This window comes from Sebastes umbrosus, chromosome 5 (genome assembly GCF_015220745.1).
Source record: "Sebastes umbrosus isolate fSebUmb1 chromosome 5, fSebUmb1.pri, whole genome shotgun sequence".
In the NCBI taxonomy this organism is placed as follows: Eukaryota; Metazoa; Chordata; class Actinopteri; order Perciformes; family Sebastidae; genus Sebastes; species Sebastes umbrosus.
Window position 1 is genome coordinate 21,968,975 of NC_051273.1, and position 19,238 is coordinate 21,988,212.

Below are 19,238 nucleotides of genomic sequence, written 5' to 3' on the forward strand. Positions count from 1 at the left end.
CCCCACACACATAGTCAACACGTTTTTCCTCCTTCCTCTCATTCTTACAGAGCTAATGCAGAAGACCCGCCACCTATCAAACCAACTATGCAAACCCCGCCTGAAACCAGGCTGTGGTCACAGATGGGCAGGCAGAAAGAAATTAGCCTCTACGAAGACAACAAAGCCCAACTATCTCCCCGGCAATGAAACACTCATAGCCAAGACACATCAGCTATTGTCTGGCCCGCCAGAAGCACATGGCTCAAGCAGTCTTCACGCACACCACGCCGGCCCTACATGAAGTGTGCTGTTCTCAGTCCCAAATGAAGGAAGCCACTGTTAAGCGTGTGTGTGTGTGTGTGTGTGATTAAGCAAAATCAGAATAAATCATTAGCACTGACTGTACAAATGCTAATATGTTAACGTTTTTGTTTCATTTATAGTCTCACATGTTGATGAATCCCCACTCAGCAGAACAGAGCTCTTTGTACAAAACTGAAGCTAGATCAGCTGATTTCAAAGAAACGCCAACAATGTATTCACGAAACAGTCATTGCATTACAGGAAGTGCGCTCAGCAATGGTGTTACTTCCTGTGCCTAGATTAATCACAGTGTCACTCAAGTTATGGAGTCTTCGTGAAAAGACTTTCAACTATTATTAACCCTTCTTGATGTGTTTTTGTGGTGTTTAAATTACACATAGTTTCTTTTCAGGGTGCAGTTTCTGAACTGGTCCAGTCAGAGAGCGAGGGCAGAATATTGCCTTACAGTCAGGCCGACAGACATAGTCCATTAGACATGGGGATACCATACATAAACCACTGTGAAATTCATAATCCCAACAGGCACGCACATACGCATGCCTCCATGAGCACAACTGCACAGACTGTAATAAAGTATGAGTTGATATCGGACTACTGCTGCAGTACAAGATACCACAGAAAATACTGTGCTATTTTGGGACTATTTCTGTACTGAGCAGACACGAGTCAACACACAAAAATCATGCACACATAATAACAAAACACAGACTGCAGACAATCCACACATATGTGGTTAGACTTGTGACACAGTGGAACTTTCACTTTTGGTTTTCATCACGTTTACGGCATGTGAAATCATGTTTAGGTTGCTGTTGAATAAATCATAAAAAGGACATAATATACGATATACAACACACCGTAGGGTATGGCAGGATACCAGTCCTCTAGCAGCGAGCAGACAATTGCGAAATCAGCAAAAAGAAAAGAGGGGGAGGAGGTAGGGCTGAGAAGACCAATGCATTATGCAGAGGGAGTGAAAGAGTGAAAGCAAGACAGCTCTGACCGGAAAAAGCTACTCTCATCCCCCCGACTGGTTTGACGAGCTTCCCATGCACGCTGTTGTCATGCCAGCAGCCAGACGCAATGATCTTACCAGACTTGGGACAGCCCGTCTGCTATTACGCCATTTTAACACACACACACACACACACAAACCAATTACCACATGATGTACAGGTCACAAATTCCCCCGACTGAAACTTTGGGAAAGGTTTCAGCAATCCGTCTGTCTAAAGTAAAACAAACAAAATGTTCACACACATTGAAAAGACTGAGCAGTGTATTGTGATCCAGGCTCATATCACCAGCATTGTATCCTCTCTACCTGGCAGTTCTCACACTTCACTATCAATGAACCACGGACAGGAACATTTCCCAGGAATGAGAGCCTTGATAAGACCCAATCGACAAAGTCAACAGTGAAACTACAGGCAGATGGTGTGAGCTGAGGAAAAACATAAACTATTATTTGGACAATTCCTAACCAAAAGTCCACATTCCTTTCCTCACTTACTACCACCACCTTTTCCAGCTTTGTGTGTCTGTTGTGTTTGTGTGTGTGTGTGTGTGTGTGTGTGTGGTTGTAAAGGTGATGGGGGACGGGGGGGGTTTAAGTGGAGAACAAAAGCAGGAGATTTACAATGTCTGCAGTCTGGTGGGACTGGGAGGAGAGCTGTGTGTGATCCCTGCTGATGTGAGCTGTATCTGTAAAGATGCCATTATGCAGAGCAGGAAAACAGAGTGTGTTTATACACAGATGTTAAAGTGCTTTTCTTTCCTCAATGACCTCAATGGGCCAGATGCAGGATGCAATATACGAACACATTTTCTAATATTTTTGTTTGTTTCCAGGATTTGTACTTGTTAGTAACCATTGATTTCTGGGATTCACCAAGATTTTCTTATTTTCTCTCTTCTCTTAGGTAAGAGAACTGTCCAATGCAAGGAAACATAAGTTTTAAATTTGAGGAAGATAAAAAAAACACATGAATATCATATAATCAAACTTAGATTGTAACATGTTTTGGAGTAATTCTAATAATTGGATTATTAAATTTGCGGGCTACATAAATACTATTGGTCCATTGATCCCAATAAAGAAAATAAAAACCCTTGGATGATATTGCGTGGTTTACAAGTCGTTCGATGATTTTTGAATTTCCTGTAAACGCCAGTACTGACGCTCTGGAAAATCATGTTTACCTTATTTAAGTTTATTAAACAGTACCAGTAATAGTAGTAATATTGGCCTATATCTGTTTCAATGCATATGCCGCCCACCCCCTCCTTGTGCCTTGAAATTATGGCCTCCTCCCTTGTTCAGATGTGTCCTGTGGTCTATCTTATCTTATCTAAGCATCAGCATTTTTTTTTCTCCAATCTTCGGCATGTACCAGAGTATTTGCAAGTAAGTAGAAAGCCCCAAAATAAGGATAAAAATATTAGAAGGTGTACGTAACCACAAAGTTCCCAGTTTGATTCCAGACAGGGGCTTTTGTTGTATGTCAGCCCACTCTCTATCATCACACTGGCTGACAGTAGCATCACAGGATACACAAGGATCACCGGAGAGTTCTTCAAAAATGAGAGATGCCCGCTTATGCCTAGTTCACACACTACACGACTTTACCCCTGATTTTCCACTTGCCAACAGTTTTTGGAGCTCCCCGACAAATGCCCGGATCAGAGGCAAATATGCGTTGGCTCTGCGCTCACAAATCAACGATCTAGCATGCTAAATATCTGGATCTGTTGGCGAGCTACAGCCAGCGAGAGCGCAAGACACGGGTAGAGGGGAAACCTGTCGGAGGGATCGCCTGTAGCAGTAAGAACTTTACTGTTTGTGTTGCACTTGCGACATGGACCAAAGTTGTTGTTGCACCTCAGGCGTTGGATGTTTTCCATGAATAAACATGACACATGTTAACACAGTGACTGATCTACACAGGGGAAATAGTAATGATTTGTGGAAACAGGCTATTATTTGAACATGTGAGCCAACGACAACATCAACAAGCACCACTTCTCGACTGTTTTTTTGTGACAAAAAGTAGTTTAGAGACCTCATCTGACATCTTGTAGTGTGTGACCTCCTGTCGCCGGTCAGTCATGTTGTGTGAAAACCACGACGACGTCAAGACTCAAGATTACAAGACAGGAAGTTGTGTAGTGTGATCAGTACAGTGATCTGACAATCTGAAAGTGCTTTAGTGTGAACTTGGCTTTAGGTAGGAAGCAGAAATGAAATGCCATGATAAGCCTCGTAATGTGAAGCTGAAAAAGTATTGCTAATTAGCAAATGTTAGTATTCTAACAAGCTAAACTAAGATAGTAAACATTATACCTGCCAAACATGCTACCATATTTATTGTGACCATGTTCGCATGCTGTTAGGTCAATGCACCGCTGTTTGTAAGTAGAGCCTCACAGAGCCGCTAGCAAGGCTGTAGACTCTTAGTGTGGTTTTACTACTATTTAAAACAACTCTTGTACATACAGTAATCATCAGCTCCCTTATTTTTCTCTTCATTCGACGTTCTATAACTAGAAGCATTTACTGAGCTGTCCCCATTGCAAGAAGACCGTGGTTTTTGTTAACTGCAGTGAACGGCAAGCAACCACAACTACTTTTGGACACTTAGTGACATAAATTCCAAGTAAAAATAAGTTTAAACCGTTCTCCTCTTTTTAAAACTGGGTATTTTTCTGTGAGAATCTGTAAAAACTGAGCCGTTAGTGTGAATAAAGTCTAAATAAAGAGAAGGCAAAAATCACAGCCCTTAATGGTCTAGATAAAAAAAAAAGGGAGAGAGAGAGAGAGAGAGTCGGGTTGTTGTGCTCAGCTGGCATTACGCTGGCTCCTCCTTCAGCACTCGCCGCTGCTTTGTCACCGACACCACAGCGGGTCCCTCGAGGGATCCAGCCATGTCATGAGAAGAAAAAGAGACTGTCAAAGACGTAGATAGAGGAGGGGGTGAGGGAGGGAGAGAAATAGATGGGCTTTGGAGCTAATAGCTGAGGATTGAGATGGGGAAGTAATTACCAACCTACAGACAAAGACTACACACGAATGGGTGTCCCCGAGCCCTGGCACGCATCCATACAGCGGAGGGCAGGAAGTTGTTCGCGCTGAGTGAGGAAGTAACCCCATTTCCTGGAATTGCTGTACAAGCCTCTGTATCCAGCAGGCCAAACAGTCGTCATGGTAACTTGCAATAAAATACCCTTAGCTCAGCATGGAAGGAGGGAGATGAGGCTCAAACTAAACACTATTACCCTGAGGGAAGCTTTACTGGCCCACACAAACAGCAGAGGAACCGAGCAGACGAACCAAGCCGGGGGTTTTAAGGCTTTTAGTCTCCAAGGTCAGCTTCAGTTTACAGGGTGGTGGCATACTGGAGGAAACAGATCAGTGCCAACAGAAACAGCAAACGTGTGTGATTACTAGAACGGTCTCGATTTCATCTCCGGGATCTTTATCAGGGCAGATTAAGACATTTTTAAATGCAATAGTATCTGCATTATTAAACCTGATCCATTTCCAATCCTTTGTTTAATGTAATTCATTGCACTCCGGGTACACCAGCTGTCAAAAGCAAGGTTTCCGCCAGTGTATTCCAAGCCTGCCAGCCCTAACTTGACTCCCCGCAGGGCCTAAGCTTTGGGGAATTTTTTTAATGTATTTTTAAGATGTTTTTAAAACTACAATGTGTTATATAAGTAGCAAACTCCTTTAAGGATTAACTGCATAGGTTGTGTGCGTAACGTTACGTAACGTGAATAAATGCTACAACTCATCAAGACCCAGGCCAAGTTCCTGTGTCTTGCTTGCCACCTGCTGATTAAAGTGAAGGTGCAGGGCGCCCCAGTAGCTCACCTGGTAGAGCATGTGCCAAGGCTGAATCCTTACCGCAGTGGCCCAGGTTCAATTCCGACCCCTTAGCTGCATGTCGTCCCCTCTCCCTCCCCCTTTCATGGCTATCACTTTCAAATAAAGGTAACACAATGCCATAAAGTGAAGGGGGCCTGCCCCAAAGTTATCGACAACTTCAGCCCAGGCTCACTTAAGGTTAAAGCACTGAAACCTATTCCTGAATCTATTTAACAGATCTTCACAAGTGAACCACAGACTACCAGGGGTGGCGGCAGCTCAGTGGGTAGAGCGGGTAACCACAAGGGCGGCGGTTTGATCCCTAACTCCTACCGTCCGCATGTTAGGTGTCCTTGAGCGAGACACTGAACTCCAAGTTAGTCCCCGGGCACTTTACAGCAGCCCACTGCTCCTAAGATGCTTAGGATGGGTTAAATGCAGATGTAAAATTTCGGTATATGACAATTCTAATAAAGTATAAGTTTAAGTTTGAATAGATCTAAAGCTGCCAGTAGTCTCAGTTGACGAAAGTGAAATTAAGATGGAAGGCTGGGACAGCCCCAGTAATTACCCTCCCAACCTCCTGACTGAGACAGTCGCCTCGCTGTTGTAATCACTTGGAAAAGTTGGGAGAGTCTCATCTAAACGCCTGCTGGCTCAGTGTGAGTGTGTGTTGGAGGGAGACAGACAGAAACAGGGAGAGCAGACCAGACAAGGCAAATGTCGGGAATTTCCCTAGCTCATTCATATCCTCTCTTTTTTTTCTTAGTCAAAACTTTTTTTTCTTATGGTAAAAAAAAATCAGGACTATAATGTGCAGACATGTTCAGTTATATCACATTGTTTTTACAATGTTGAAACTGAAACTTACCTTTACTGGAACTTGGTTGTGTCCATAAATATATTCACACAAAACGTGACTAACACTCATTTCCGGTGATGGTACCATGTCTGCAGAATATTCTAATCGCTCACCACTGGCTCCTGAGACACAAGCTGACACAGGGCTTGAACTTACTTTACTTAATAATAGGGGGGCATGGACAAAATATTAAAGTATCACAACATTATCTCAATATTAATATGTTATGTTGTGATATTATGAATTCAGAAGTACGAGTTACAAAGTCAAACTCTCTTTCATCCTATTGAGTTAAACATTGTGACAGATTCCAGTAAAATTGTATTTGTTCGCATTTATTTAGTTATCAGAATTGAACCACCAGTATCTATGACCATATAAGGACGGATGACAACATGTATAACCATATCTCAATATGAGATGTATTTTCTCATATTGAGATACACGCTTGGTTAACCAATCGTTAATCAAACAGAAAAGACTTCTCTACTCTATTTCTTTCACCAGACTGGGGAAAAATGTACAACCATTTTCATAGTTAATAAGAGCAGAGATATAAAGACAACAGGTTCATCACTGAGGGACAAACACTAAGGAACATTAACTATTGCCTGACCAGAGCCACACAAACCTCTAAACACAATAAACAGCGATATCCATTTGAGAATAACTACTACTAATTAATGTTGATTATGAATTGTGGGATTATTCCATATTTCAGGCGCTATTTGGGGATTTATACATTATAATAACATACTTATATGTTACAAACATATACAAACAAACAGAGCATTTGAATACTGATTTTGAGGTTGAATACCATGGCAACAGTTGAAGCTTCGAAGCATTCGGGTCAGCCCTAGTTTTAACCAGATGACCCCGTGTCACACCTGAATTCATTCAGCACAGGTAACCAAGCACTACTAGGTTATCATCTTCACTGCCAGGAAAAGTTTCAATTCAATTTCATAATATCTTCCAAATGTTTAAAACACGTTCAAAACTGTCTAGATGATTCATATCCACATCCAAGTACCGAAATGAGACTGCTTATATACAACAAATTACAACTGGTTGTTACATAGGACTGAACTAATACTGCAACCCATTACAAAGTAGTTTCCCTCCTCCTCCTCCTACCTGATGTGCCCTGCCTAGTTCATTACTCCATGCGCCCTGCCTGCCTGTCTCCAGGATTACGGAGCTGTGTTGGCCAAGGAATGCAGGCCGCAGTAATTCCCTGTTAATTTGCTAACCTGTTCAACAGTGCAGACACAACGCTCTGTAATCCCCTCGACCTTCACAGCCACAAACACCACCTCCTATAGTAACAGTGCATGTGGTTCACGCAGGGCATGCACCTAGCTTCATTCACATTTTGACTGGTATTTATTTAATGCGTGAGGATCAAAGTCACGAAGAGATAAACTGGTCAAGCAGGCGCAGGCGCTGTATTAGCACTGTGAAGCAAAATGGTAACACGGGCCCATGACTATGACTTCCACTTTGTCTGCTATGCATTTCAACTTCAAGACCTTAATCACAGTAGGTCTATAAGTTAAGTCTATTCTAAGCCACCATGGCTGCAGAGGCGCACACACAGATGCATCTATGTGTGCATAGACACACAGGCATCTGGAGTGCAGTACCACAGACATTCATCCACTGACTCATACAGTTTGACAGATTATTTACTACTCTCTCCCACTACAACCAACTAATATGGGACTGAAACACATGTGGAGGCCTGGCTTTTTAGCTACACTACTAATCAAAAGGGTGGAGAAGCCTGAACTGACACATGAGCCCTCAGAAGCAATGGTAAAATTATCATATTGAGACGAAAAGGAGCTGATGAGAAGAGATAGGAAAGAAACCAATGAGAGAGTTTAGAGGAGACGTCTTAAGCCATATTAATAAAACAGCCACAAGACAGTGGGAAGAGCTGGCGGTCAGTAAATAATGCACTGTCGTGGGCAGCTCAATAAATATCTTTGTCTTCAGAGCACAGGGCGAAGCACGGCGCAGATAAATCACATTTCACACCAGGCTCCAGCATGGGTCAGATGCAAGTAAACCATGGGCGGCACAATTGCTGGCCTTTGTCAGTTTGTATCCACAATGCAGCGCATACACACACACGCAAATAGATACACACACGCATGTCAGCTGTCTGCCGCTTGCACTAGGCAAATATATGCAACCATCCACATGCCCACACCATCAGGGGTAACACTATGTCGTGTGCCATGAAGACGGCACCTACGCTTCCTCAAGAATCAGATTAACAATGAACTACAACACTGTGTAGCACAGTATTGTTAACCATGTTCACCACAGAGAAGCTTCGTTGGCCTTTACAAGCCTTAAAATTATGATTGAACAACGAATTTACTCTTTTTGGAAGACTTCAGCAACGTTTTTCCAGCTGAATTAGCAAAGCAAAACCACAGGAACTTATCTCTCATACTGTAGGAATGAATGGACACCCGCCTCCAACGCTGTATCCAATTCTCTTTATACACCCATGGGCTTGACGTGGCAGGCGAGGAGACACAAAGCGTATTTTAAAAAAAAATTGTATTCACCAGTTTGCAGCTCTTTTCTGATCCACTCTCATGCACCATATTGGAGCTGTACAAGTTAAGATAATGCAAAACCTGCTGCTTCACATTAAAAGCTTTCAGTCGGCAAACATCTGGCAGGCTTTTATTGTGAAAAAGCTAGAGGACGTGCAGCTGTATTTGTCACAGCGGTTAGCAACAGACACCTCACCATATTTGATAAAAATTGTTTAACATAGCAAGATGCAGACATTTTTACACGCTTTTGTTGGCGAATCATTTTCAAATATTTCAAAAAAGAAAATCAAAACAGTAAACAGTGAACTGGTTAAATAAAAATCTGCAGGCTACAGGCGCTTATTACAGCATGGGAAAAACCTCAAACCTCCTTCATGTCATTAAGGTAAACAACACCTTATTCCATGTCATAATATGGAGAACCGCGCATGCCTTGCACGCATCAACAGCTGTAATCACAGTTGCATACAGCGCAGTGTCACAACTATTTGGATGTTCAGCTTTAGCAGGAAAAAGTGAAGATGGAGAGAGGAAGGGAAAGAAAATCATGGTGCACAAAGTGTGTGTGGTGTGGTGTGTGTGTGTGTTTGTGTGTGTGTGTGAGTGTGAGTGTGAGTGTGAGTGTGTGTGTATGTGTGTGTGTGTGTGTGTGTGTGTGTGTGTGAACAGAGAGGGAGGGAGGAATGTCAAACACCAACAACATTCCACTGCCTCTCCTTGCACTGCCTGCAGCACTTTTACATTGTCTTTTCGTCTTTTGTGTAACGTCCTCTGTTCACAAGTCACCTATAGTCCATGAAAAAACATGAGAAAGAATAGCAAGGCTGCATGTATCAACTCTGAGCTACAAGGAAAAAGAAAAACGTGAGATGAAATCAGTTTCACCGCCTTGACACCCTTACATTAAGCCTAAAAGGCTAGAGGCTATGTCTTAATGCACATTTTCAGAGCAAACACAGTAACACACGTACGTAGGTAGTAAAAAGCATTGCTGTATATCATTGGGAATGATGGTGCTGAGATTCATGAAAAAGGTCAAATAAGTAAGGCACGCTCCAAATGGTTTCAACATTATTCACAAATGTACTGCTTCCCAGGAAATTAAGCATGTAAGTGTTATCTTATCTTAATCAGAGTAATCTAACAGTGTTTGTGCACTTTTATATTTGCAGAACAGCTTTACTATAATTTCAGACTAAAATGCATATAATATCATTATGAGTTATGGAGACACAAACATGCACACTGTCAGTCAAACATTGTGCTTTTTTCTATATTTTAGCATATTTGGTTTTTGCAATTTCAATGGAAGAGAACCTTTCATTCATGTGAGAAATTCCTAATCCACTGTGAGCTGAGTTGACCCAAAACCGGAGTATTTTAGGACCTGCTATTTAGTGGACACTAATTAGTGCTTAATTAAAGACTGCACTAGAAAGTAAACCTGTTATCCCTGCCTGTATGTGATATGTTAAATACTAAGGACATCACAGTTAACGCAATAATAACACGTTAACGCAAAATCGTTTTAAAGCCACTAATTTCTTTAACGCATTAACGTAATCGATCCTTCGGAGGTTGTATCAGGCTCAGTTTTGAAAGCTAGAAACAAAAAAACCTAAGGAATCCATTGGCAGCAACCATGCCATACTAGCTTGTCGCGAAGGAGGCTAAATAACGCTCCAAATTTACACTATATTTTGGCGAGGACAAACTGGCATGGCCATTTTCAAAGGGGTCCCTTGAACTCTGACCTCAAGATATGTGAATGAAAATGGGTTCTATGGGTACCCACGAGTCTCCCCTTTACAGACATGCCCACTTTATGATAATCACATGCAGTTTGGGGCAAGTCATAGTCAAGTCAGCACACTGACACACTGACAGCTGTTGTTGCCTGTTGGGCTTGAGTTTGCCATGTTATGATTTGAGTATATTTTTTATGCTAAATGCAGTACCTGTGAGGGTTTCTGGACAATATCTGTCATTGTTTTGTGTTGTTAATTGATTTCCAGTAATAAATATATACATACTTTTTCATAAAGCAGAATATTTGCCAACTCCCATGTTGATAAGAGTATTAAATACTTGACAAATCTCCCTTTAAGGTACATTTGGAACAGATAACAAATGTGCAATCATTTCTAAGAATATCACAATTATTTCTCAGTTTCTACACACTTTCCTTCCTTATTATAGAGAATGCACTTGTTTGACAATTGACCCAAAGTTCTGGTGAAAGGTCGTTGTGAAAGTTGGGTTTCCTTGTGAAACTTAACCATAATGATATTATTAACCCTTTAAAATAGAAACAGGTCCACTTATGGAGATGTGCAGTCATTTTAAACTATGTGAAAATGGTCCAGGAAAATTATCAATAAATAAATAGTAGTGATAACATAGAAAAATACTGTGGGATGATGTCACTAAAGGAGTGTTAAAGTGACAGACTCAACCTATAAAGAAGGATGTTAGGTTATAGTAATATCAAAGTAACATTAGCTAGCTTGTGTTTTGGGACATAAGTTTCTAAGAATATCACAATTATTTCTCAGTTTCTACACACTTTCCTTCCTTATTATAGAGAATGCACTTATTTGACATCGACCCAAAGTTCTGGGGAAGGGATGTTGTGAAAGTTGGGTTTCCATGTGAATCTTAACCGTAATGATATTGGTGGATGGATATTTGTACCTAAAATCCAGATGTTGTCCTCTCCTTCATCACTGTCAACTCTCCTAATTCAACAGAGCAGTCTAAACATGGTTTAAGTGTCCATTTTGAATTCTTTCTCATGCTCTCACTGTTCAACATCTGGGCAGAGGTGCGACTCAGCTCAGACTGAACAGTCAGTAGTAGGTCATAGTATATCCATATTATTAACCCTTTAAATTAGACACAGGGAGATGTGCAGTCAATTATAGTCATTTTAAACTATCTGAAAATGGTCCAGGAAAATTATCAATAAATTAATAGTAGTGATTCAAGCCCTTTATTGTCATTGTGTAATACAACGAAATTAAAATTGTGACAATCCCCTTAGGTGCGAATGAAAATATAATACAATAAAAAAAGAGATAGTGCAATATAAATATAAAAAATATAAAAGATAATACAATATAAAATATGTATATTGATGAGATGACAGTTTTGCCAGATTATTGCACAAAGCGTCTGTCAGATAATTATATAATTATTGCACAGCATCATACAATTTACAGTATTATATAATATTATATAAATATTATTATTATTATAAATATTATATTATTATTATAAATATTATATTATTATAAATATTATATAATTATTGCACAGCATCATATACTATCATAGTAGTGATAACAGAAAAATACTGCGTGATGACGTCACTAAAAGAGTATTTACAGTTGCACTCAGAGTAATATCAGAAGTAACGTTAGCTAGGTTGTGTTTTGGGACCTAAATTAACGTTAAATTACCTCTCAAAACAAATCAAAAACTAAACAAAAACCACAACATACTTTCTATAAGTTATCCTCACATCTTTAGTTACTTTCAAGAACATGTTTTTGCTGTTTTAATCGTATTTTTGTCAAAGTAACTGAAGAGTACAATACACTACACTGAGTAGTGTTAGAGATGCTAAACGTCTGCTGCCTCCGTGTCCAGCAGCAGATGCAACACACACAGCGTGATTATAACAAGTTATAACTGATTAAAAAACAACAATAAAATGTTATTTAACTTACCCAAAGTGAGTTGAATGAAGCAGAAGACAAAGACTAGTGATTTTCCGGAGGAGAAACCGGGAATCTGCTCCATAGTTTCTGTAAAATCCACATAAGGTCCAACCAGCCCCAAAAAGTTGAGCTGTCTTCTCTCTTAGTTAGTTCTCCAAAAAACGTAAAAAAATCGCTCATACACTATTAAGAGAGGAAAAACAACGTGTAGAGCAGAACTACAACATTTCTATATATTTTTTACATGTGTTAAACGAGTCGTTACGTTAAAAAAACACGTTTAAAAGACACAACTTGTAGTAGAAGTCACCGAGAAAAAGTCTTCCAGCTCTCGCTCCGCTCACCCGTCACTGAAGTCACTGAAGAAACACAAACACATATCCCTCCGCCGAAGTCAAGCGGAGGATCTATTTATCTATCGACGGATGGCTGAAAAAGATGGTAACGTAAAAAGCTTATATCTAAATCAGAGTGTTTGTCAGAGTTTAAGAGAATTACTCAATTTATTTGTTTATTGTATCATGTACACAACATAAAAACACACTTAAAGTTTTCTTTACTCCGTGTCGCCGCGGCGGAGGAATTTTTTTTTTACTCATTTTTTCTACTTCTCAGAGCCTGGTATGACTCAAAATTAACCCTTCAATGAATTTTTTTTTTTTTTTTTTTTTGGTTTTCTCCTCCCATGAACTACAGTACACGTTTTTTCCCCGATATGTCTTTGAACGCCCACTCTTTACTTGCTTTTTTTGGGTTTACCATAAGTGTGCCATTTAGTGCCAAGCTGTGTGTGTGTGTGCCAGGGTTCAGGTAATTAGTGGCCATGAGAAGAGAGGGTAAACAATGACTTCTAGTGAGTTACAAATCATTATAACTTTGCATATTTGTTGTGGTTGTGATACATACATACAGCATCTCAAATGTGAAAAAATTGCATTTTTAAATATCATTAAATTGATTTGAAGATGTCACATTGCACTCTTTTTTTTACATTTTTTTCATATTTTGTTGATTATCAGGAAAAATTATCATCCGATTAATCAATACAGTTGCAGCCCCAGTTATCATACAGGTTAGGTTTAACATTGAGGTCATCAGTAGCTTACATAACTTCTCCACCTCTCAGCATTTTGTATTTACTTATTTGTGTGGTAATATATTATATATTGCACATCTTAATGCAAATATTTGTACATATTTCATATTTCTTATATTCTCTTTTCTTGTATTTCTTTACATATATTGTGTGTATATTGTAGCTCCTTTGTTTCTATATTCATACATTTCTTATGTGTATACAAGAGCAACTGTAACGCCCCTGGGATCAACAAAGTATTTCTGATTCTGATTTATAATGAAACCTTTTCCTTGTTGCATACCAGAAGCAATTAACCACTCATCATTGTTTTATTTATTTTTTGTGGAGAGCAAGGTCAGCTTTAGTACTAACATGTAAAACACAAGTGAACTCCGACACTGCCCTTTAAACTCCCTCACTCATGCACAGACAGACACTGGCTTTACAAACTGTTAGTGACCACAGTAATCCCAAACTAATTATCCCTTATCAGCCTGAATGATCCAGGTGTAAATCACTGGCTCATCACAATAACAAGAGCACATCTCATCCCAGTGATTTGTTTGTCTTTACACCCCGTTAGAGAAACATTGCAGAGCCTCCTGCTGCTGCGACCGGCCCTCTGTCCTCCATTCAACCCTGCTGAAAGGCCTGGAACCGGAGGGGGAGCAAATTGATCTCCTCAGGGGTCCGCACTGACAATGCTTTTGTTGCTGTGGCCAATGTCAAGCTCTTGCTCTCCATGCGTGGTTGGGTGTCAGGTGCTGGCACCACAACAAACGCTGTGCAGGCATTTGGTCAGATGCTGTTTTTGTTGATAAACCACATCTTGTGTTTGCTTATTCTTCGTATCTTTCACCAAAACATGTAAATGCACTGCCACAGATGCGTTTTAAGGTTGTAAATTAAATTCAGAATTCCTCTACTACACCTTCATACTTCTCTTATTTCACGGTAAAGCCATTGAGCCTATGCTGCACTGTTTTCTTAATGATGTCACGCCAGATGTGGGCCTCTATATAGTTTTGGGGAAGATGGGGCGAGGAAGGGTGTGGATCTGCCTCGTGAGCAGAAAACACAGATTAGTTCCTCCTTGCCATTGCGCCGATGAAAGGCGTCCACCACAGAAGCCTGACAAAGTTTCAAAGAGGAAAAATAAACAAAGTTTGTGGAAAGCTTCGTCTCGCTCATGCATTAAATCCCTTTGAACCACCTTTGTATTAAATACATCAACAACCCCGACTTCAAATAGATATAAAACACCTCAAGGTTATCGGTAATAAAAGAAGATTATATAATTACAGTTTTGTTTGTATTGAATACATTAGCAAACCACATTTAAAATCCATTTCATTTGCAGTAAATACTGGCAGGAATGAAAGGAAATCAGAACTTCCGCTTTAATGCATCACATTTTGCATGCAGTGCATTAGCATTATTCGTATTTCAGATTACTCTTCACAGAGAGGTAATAAAACTTGGCCTGGATCCGAGCCATCAGCTTCTGCCACGCTGGTGACAGAGCTGCTTTCATCAACGCTGGGGCTCTTCACACTGATTTGGAGCTCATCAGTCAGGGTGTCTCCAGTTGTCAGCCACTAGATTTATACTGCAGAACATGGTGTTCAAAGCATGGGCAGATAGTAATGACTGATTGCACTTCAGAGCGTATGTGTGTGTGCTTGTGCACACCCCTTAACCATAAACACGCCATCTTCCCCCAATGTGATAGCCATGGGAAACCAAATCAGTGCCTGTAATTCAAGAAGTCACCCGGCCTTTACGTTCTGAGATGGCAGGCAGTATGAAGTGTATATATGATGCCTTTCTATAATTAGTAGTGGCACGGGCTGATTCACTTTTCCCAGCTGTGGCAACTGATTTGCTAGCATGCAACAGTTGTAACTGAGGCAGGTCTTGTTCTTGGTTCTGGATGCTTCTATCACGCTTTTTACTCCATTTTGCAAACTGTTGCAAACCTTTAAAGCAGCTATGTATGTAAACCACACCTAGATCAGGTTGAGTTAACACAAGTGTCGACCAGCAGGCAGTTTGTGCTGGCTTTGCTGAGATGAGCATTCGTAAAGCTTCGAGCATTGGGTGTGAAGTCTTGAAGCCCCGCTGTGCTCTCGTCGAGACGGAAGCATCGTCTATCTAATCTTTACTGTGTAAGCAGATCTGGGGGACAGGAAGCTATAGGGGGTATATTTAGGGTTGATTATCACCTCCTTTCTCACTGCCTGCTTTAAAAAAAAAAGCAGACAGCTTTACATTTGTGTTACATGTACATGTGCCCCCTTCTGTAATAGGCTAAATCAGTGGTTCCCAACCTGAGGTCCGGGACCCCCCTTAAGGCCCAGACACACCAACTCGACATCAACAACTAGCGGCCAACTGTTGCGTCGCCTCACGTCACCTTTGTCTTGGCTAAAATGTGGTTCAAATTCAACATGAATCACGGGCAGACTAGAGCCAATTGTGCGAGACACACCAAAAAAACTAGGCCGACAGACGCTCACCCAACGGCCCCAAACTATCCGATGGCCAACTGTCAGCTTGGTGTGTCAGGGCCTTAAGATTACAGGGGGTGCGCAAGGACTTGTCTGCCCAATTGTCAAAATTAGATTTGCTCTTGTGTAACTAAAATCATATTAACACACTTACTGGATAATTTATACAAAAGCGTATATTTAAAACTACTTAGTAGCAAAATCTAATGAAATGTTCTATCAATCCATCTTTGTTGTCGTTTAGCCTTTCACAAACAACATTTTCACTGCGGTCAAAAACTTATTTGCTCTCATAAATTACATTTATTTATCAATAACAAAAAAATCTATTTTGGCTCTAACATTATTATAGTAAATTAAGTTGTTACAAAAAAAAAATATCATATTATCCTAAAAGACACGTGGATAGATTGAGTAAAGATTGAATTAAATCAGCTGGGGTGGACGGCTGCTCTGCGGCCGTGACCATGACAACATGTATTTAAAAGCATATCAGTTGAGTTTCAGATCTCCTTGACACAAGCATCAACAGAAAAAGTTTGGCCGGGGTCATCAAGACAAGAAACCACATGGTGTCTAATTTACAGAGAGATGCAGAGCTGATTCAAGGGCTTCCAAGTATTTAATCACAGTAAATCATTTCCTGTGTGAACTTGAGGTTATACGAGTCAAATGTCAACAGAGGTGGAGATAAGGCGCATATAATTTTGAAAAGCACACAAATTGGCACTAAATCAGTGTAATCATTTACTTGGTGGGAAGTAAACAAACCTGCGCAAGTTGTTTTTACTGTTTTCAGTTTTATTAAGATAAAAGTCTTGCTGTGGAATCGCAACATTTCTGTGATCATTGCATGTAATCGTTCAAAACTTATTTACCGTACAGTCCATTAAAGGAACAGTGTGTAGCATTAAGGGGGATCTATTGGCAGACATGGAATATGATAGTGATAAGTACTGTATGTTTTCTTTAGTGTGTAATCAACTGAAAATAATAATCTTTGTGTTTTTGTTAGCTTAGAATGAGCCATTTATAGCTACATAGGGAGCGGGTACTCTCCAGGAGGCGGCGGCCATATTTCTACAGTAGCCCAGAATGGACAAGCACTGGCTCTAGATAGGGACATTCACGTCAGCCACCGTACTTCTTCGACAAGCTTGGCACACGGGAGAAGTTTGAGTCGGTTGCAATCTGCAACCTCACCACTAGATGCCGCCAGATCCTACACACCGCACCTTTAAGATTAAGCTGAGGTTGTGTAATTATCTGATTCATTGTCAAGCTGATGAATCACTTTGTAAACCCCCATCACTTAGCCAACAGCGGTGCGTTGCAAAATGCAAAACAAGGAAATTGTAACGCCATCTCCAGCAGCACATACCAATAGTTGTTGATATCCTGTAACTTTGGACATAATAGTGTTGTTGTTGTTTGTCTTTCGGCTACTCCTGTTGGGGATCGCCACAGCAGATCATTGATCCGCACATTGATTTGGCATAGGTTTTACACCAGATGCCCTTTCTGACGCCCCTAGGGGGGATACATATTTTGGTGGCAGGAGGAAACCGGAGAACCCGGAGCAAACCCATGCGAACATGGGAGAGAACATGCAAACTCCACACAAAAAAGGCCCCAGCCAGACCGGGGATCGAACCTGAGACCTTCTTGCAGTGAGGCGAAAGCACTAACCACTGCACTTTGGACATAATATTATATGTTACACTAAATGAGCATTTTGTCAGTTGTCAACTTCCTTGAGGAAAGCAGGAATTTTGTGAGTATGTTTGTGTGAGAAACGAAGATAGTGTGTGCGAGTGAACTGGTGCGTCATGGCGTTCCTCAGTGGTCAAAGGTGGAGAGTCAGCGAGCGCGAGGGCCCGATGTGACCAGGCGTGATGTGGGCAGAGACCTCAGCCAAGGGGTCCCTGGTGAGGAGAAAAAGGGGAGTTGGTAGAGGGGTGAGGGAACAGGTGATGAAGGAAAGGTGCAGTGTGTGTGTGAGTGTGTGTGAACACATCCTGTAAGTGACCTAGGGGTCTGGCAGGGCCAGGTGGACGGGAATGTGTGCTTGTGTGTGGACGGGATCCTCCCTCGAGCGCCCCTGCCTGCCCACCGTCACCCCACACTAGCAGGCTATTTATACTGCGCTGTGGGAAAATAACGGCCCCGGCAGTGTCATCTGGGTTCTGCAAGGTTTATACTCCACACACACACACACACACACACACACACACACACACACACATACACACACACAGACACACATACACAACACTGTCACGCTTCCCAACTCCCTCAGTCACAAACAACTTCAGGACAAACTGGAGCATAATTATCATATTAGCCTTGCACACTGTTCTTTATCACTGCTGGTGCTCTCAATCATGCTTGAGCAGCCTTAAAACAGGATTCACATGTTTAACGACAGTTTAGATTTGACTTAAATTTGGGCGGAGTAGCAAGTCGCTAAGCTAGAAACACAATAGTTTGCAATGCCTTTAGGTAATACAGATGCAATGAATAGGAACCTGATTTTAAATACGTTGACAGGATTTTGAATATGCAGGCACAATGCACTCATGCGGAGAGCAAACATATCCTCTAAAGCTGTGCTTCAGAAGTGAATATAGTTTTACTGTCTGCTGCAGGAAGCAAATATAAAAATAGGATAAAGGTGTACATTTTAAACCATCTAAGCGTGCAAACACGCAGCAACTGGATTAAGCTAACACTTCTCTTGACTCATAAAAACAACATGTTTCCACAAAAGACAGATTGGAATCACATTTTGACATTATCTCTACAGTTTGCTGCCTCATGTAGTCTGATTCAATGAGGAAGTCACAAATGGTATGATGAATGTAATTTAATGAGGAAATTATGGTCAGATTACCCCCAAAATGACCAACCTTATGTAACCTTAACCCTGAAATATGTTGCAACGGACGTGACAAGGCACAAAACAAAGTTAAAGATGAAACAATGACTTTTTTAGAGAAATAAAACAACTTGGATTGGACACTTGCGGTTGTCGTTAACAGCTTTAAGGGTGGAGGCATGCTTAGATGGTGGGACTGATTTAGTAAAGGGAGTTATAGTGGAGGAGCTGAAGTTAACACCATGACCTCTGCGTGTAATCCACCGCTGGTGATATTTGGATTTGAGTAAAGGTCTCAGAGGGCAAATTCAGTCCTGTCAGCTCCCACCCGAGGTCGTCTCTCAACATACATACATCAAGGAGTCGCACATTTAAGCGCAGATGTATGCACACTTGTGCATGCACCAAAACATAAACACACAAAAATACT

The 19,238-nt window shown here is 40.9% G+C and overlaps 1 protein-coding gene across 2 annotated transcripts in view; it reads right to left on the reverse strand.

The window, feature by feature from the left end:
- Positions 1–12,677, reverse strand: part of notch2 (notch receptor 2) — a 55,715-nt gene extending 43,038 nt beyond the window's left edge. The window contains exon 1 of one of the 2 annotated variants that reach the window (XM_037770690.1): positions 12,352–12,677. In XM_037770690.1, the coding sequence (XP_037626618.1) occupies positions 12,352–12,424 (73 nt within the window). In that variant the 5' untranslated portion in view covers positions 12,425–12,677. The remainder of the gene's footprint in view (positions 1–12,351) is intronic. The other variant, XM_037770692.1, reaches the window with a different exon arrangement.
- Between the last annotated feature and the right edge of the window lie 6,561 nt (positions 12,678–19,238).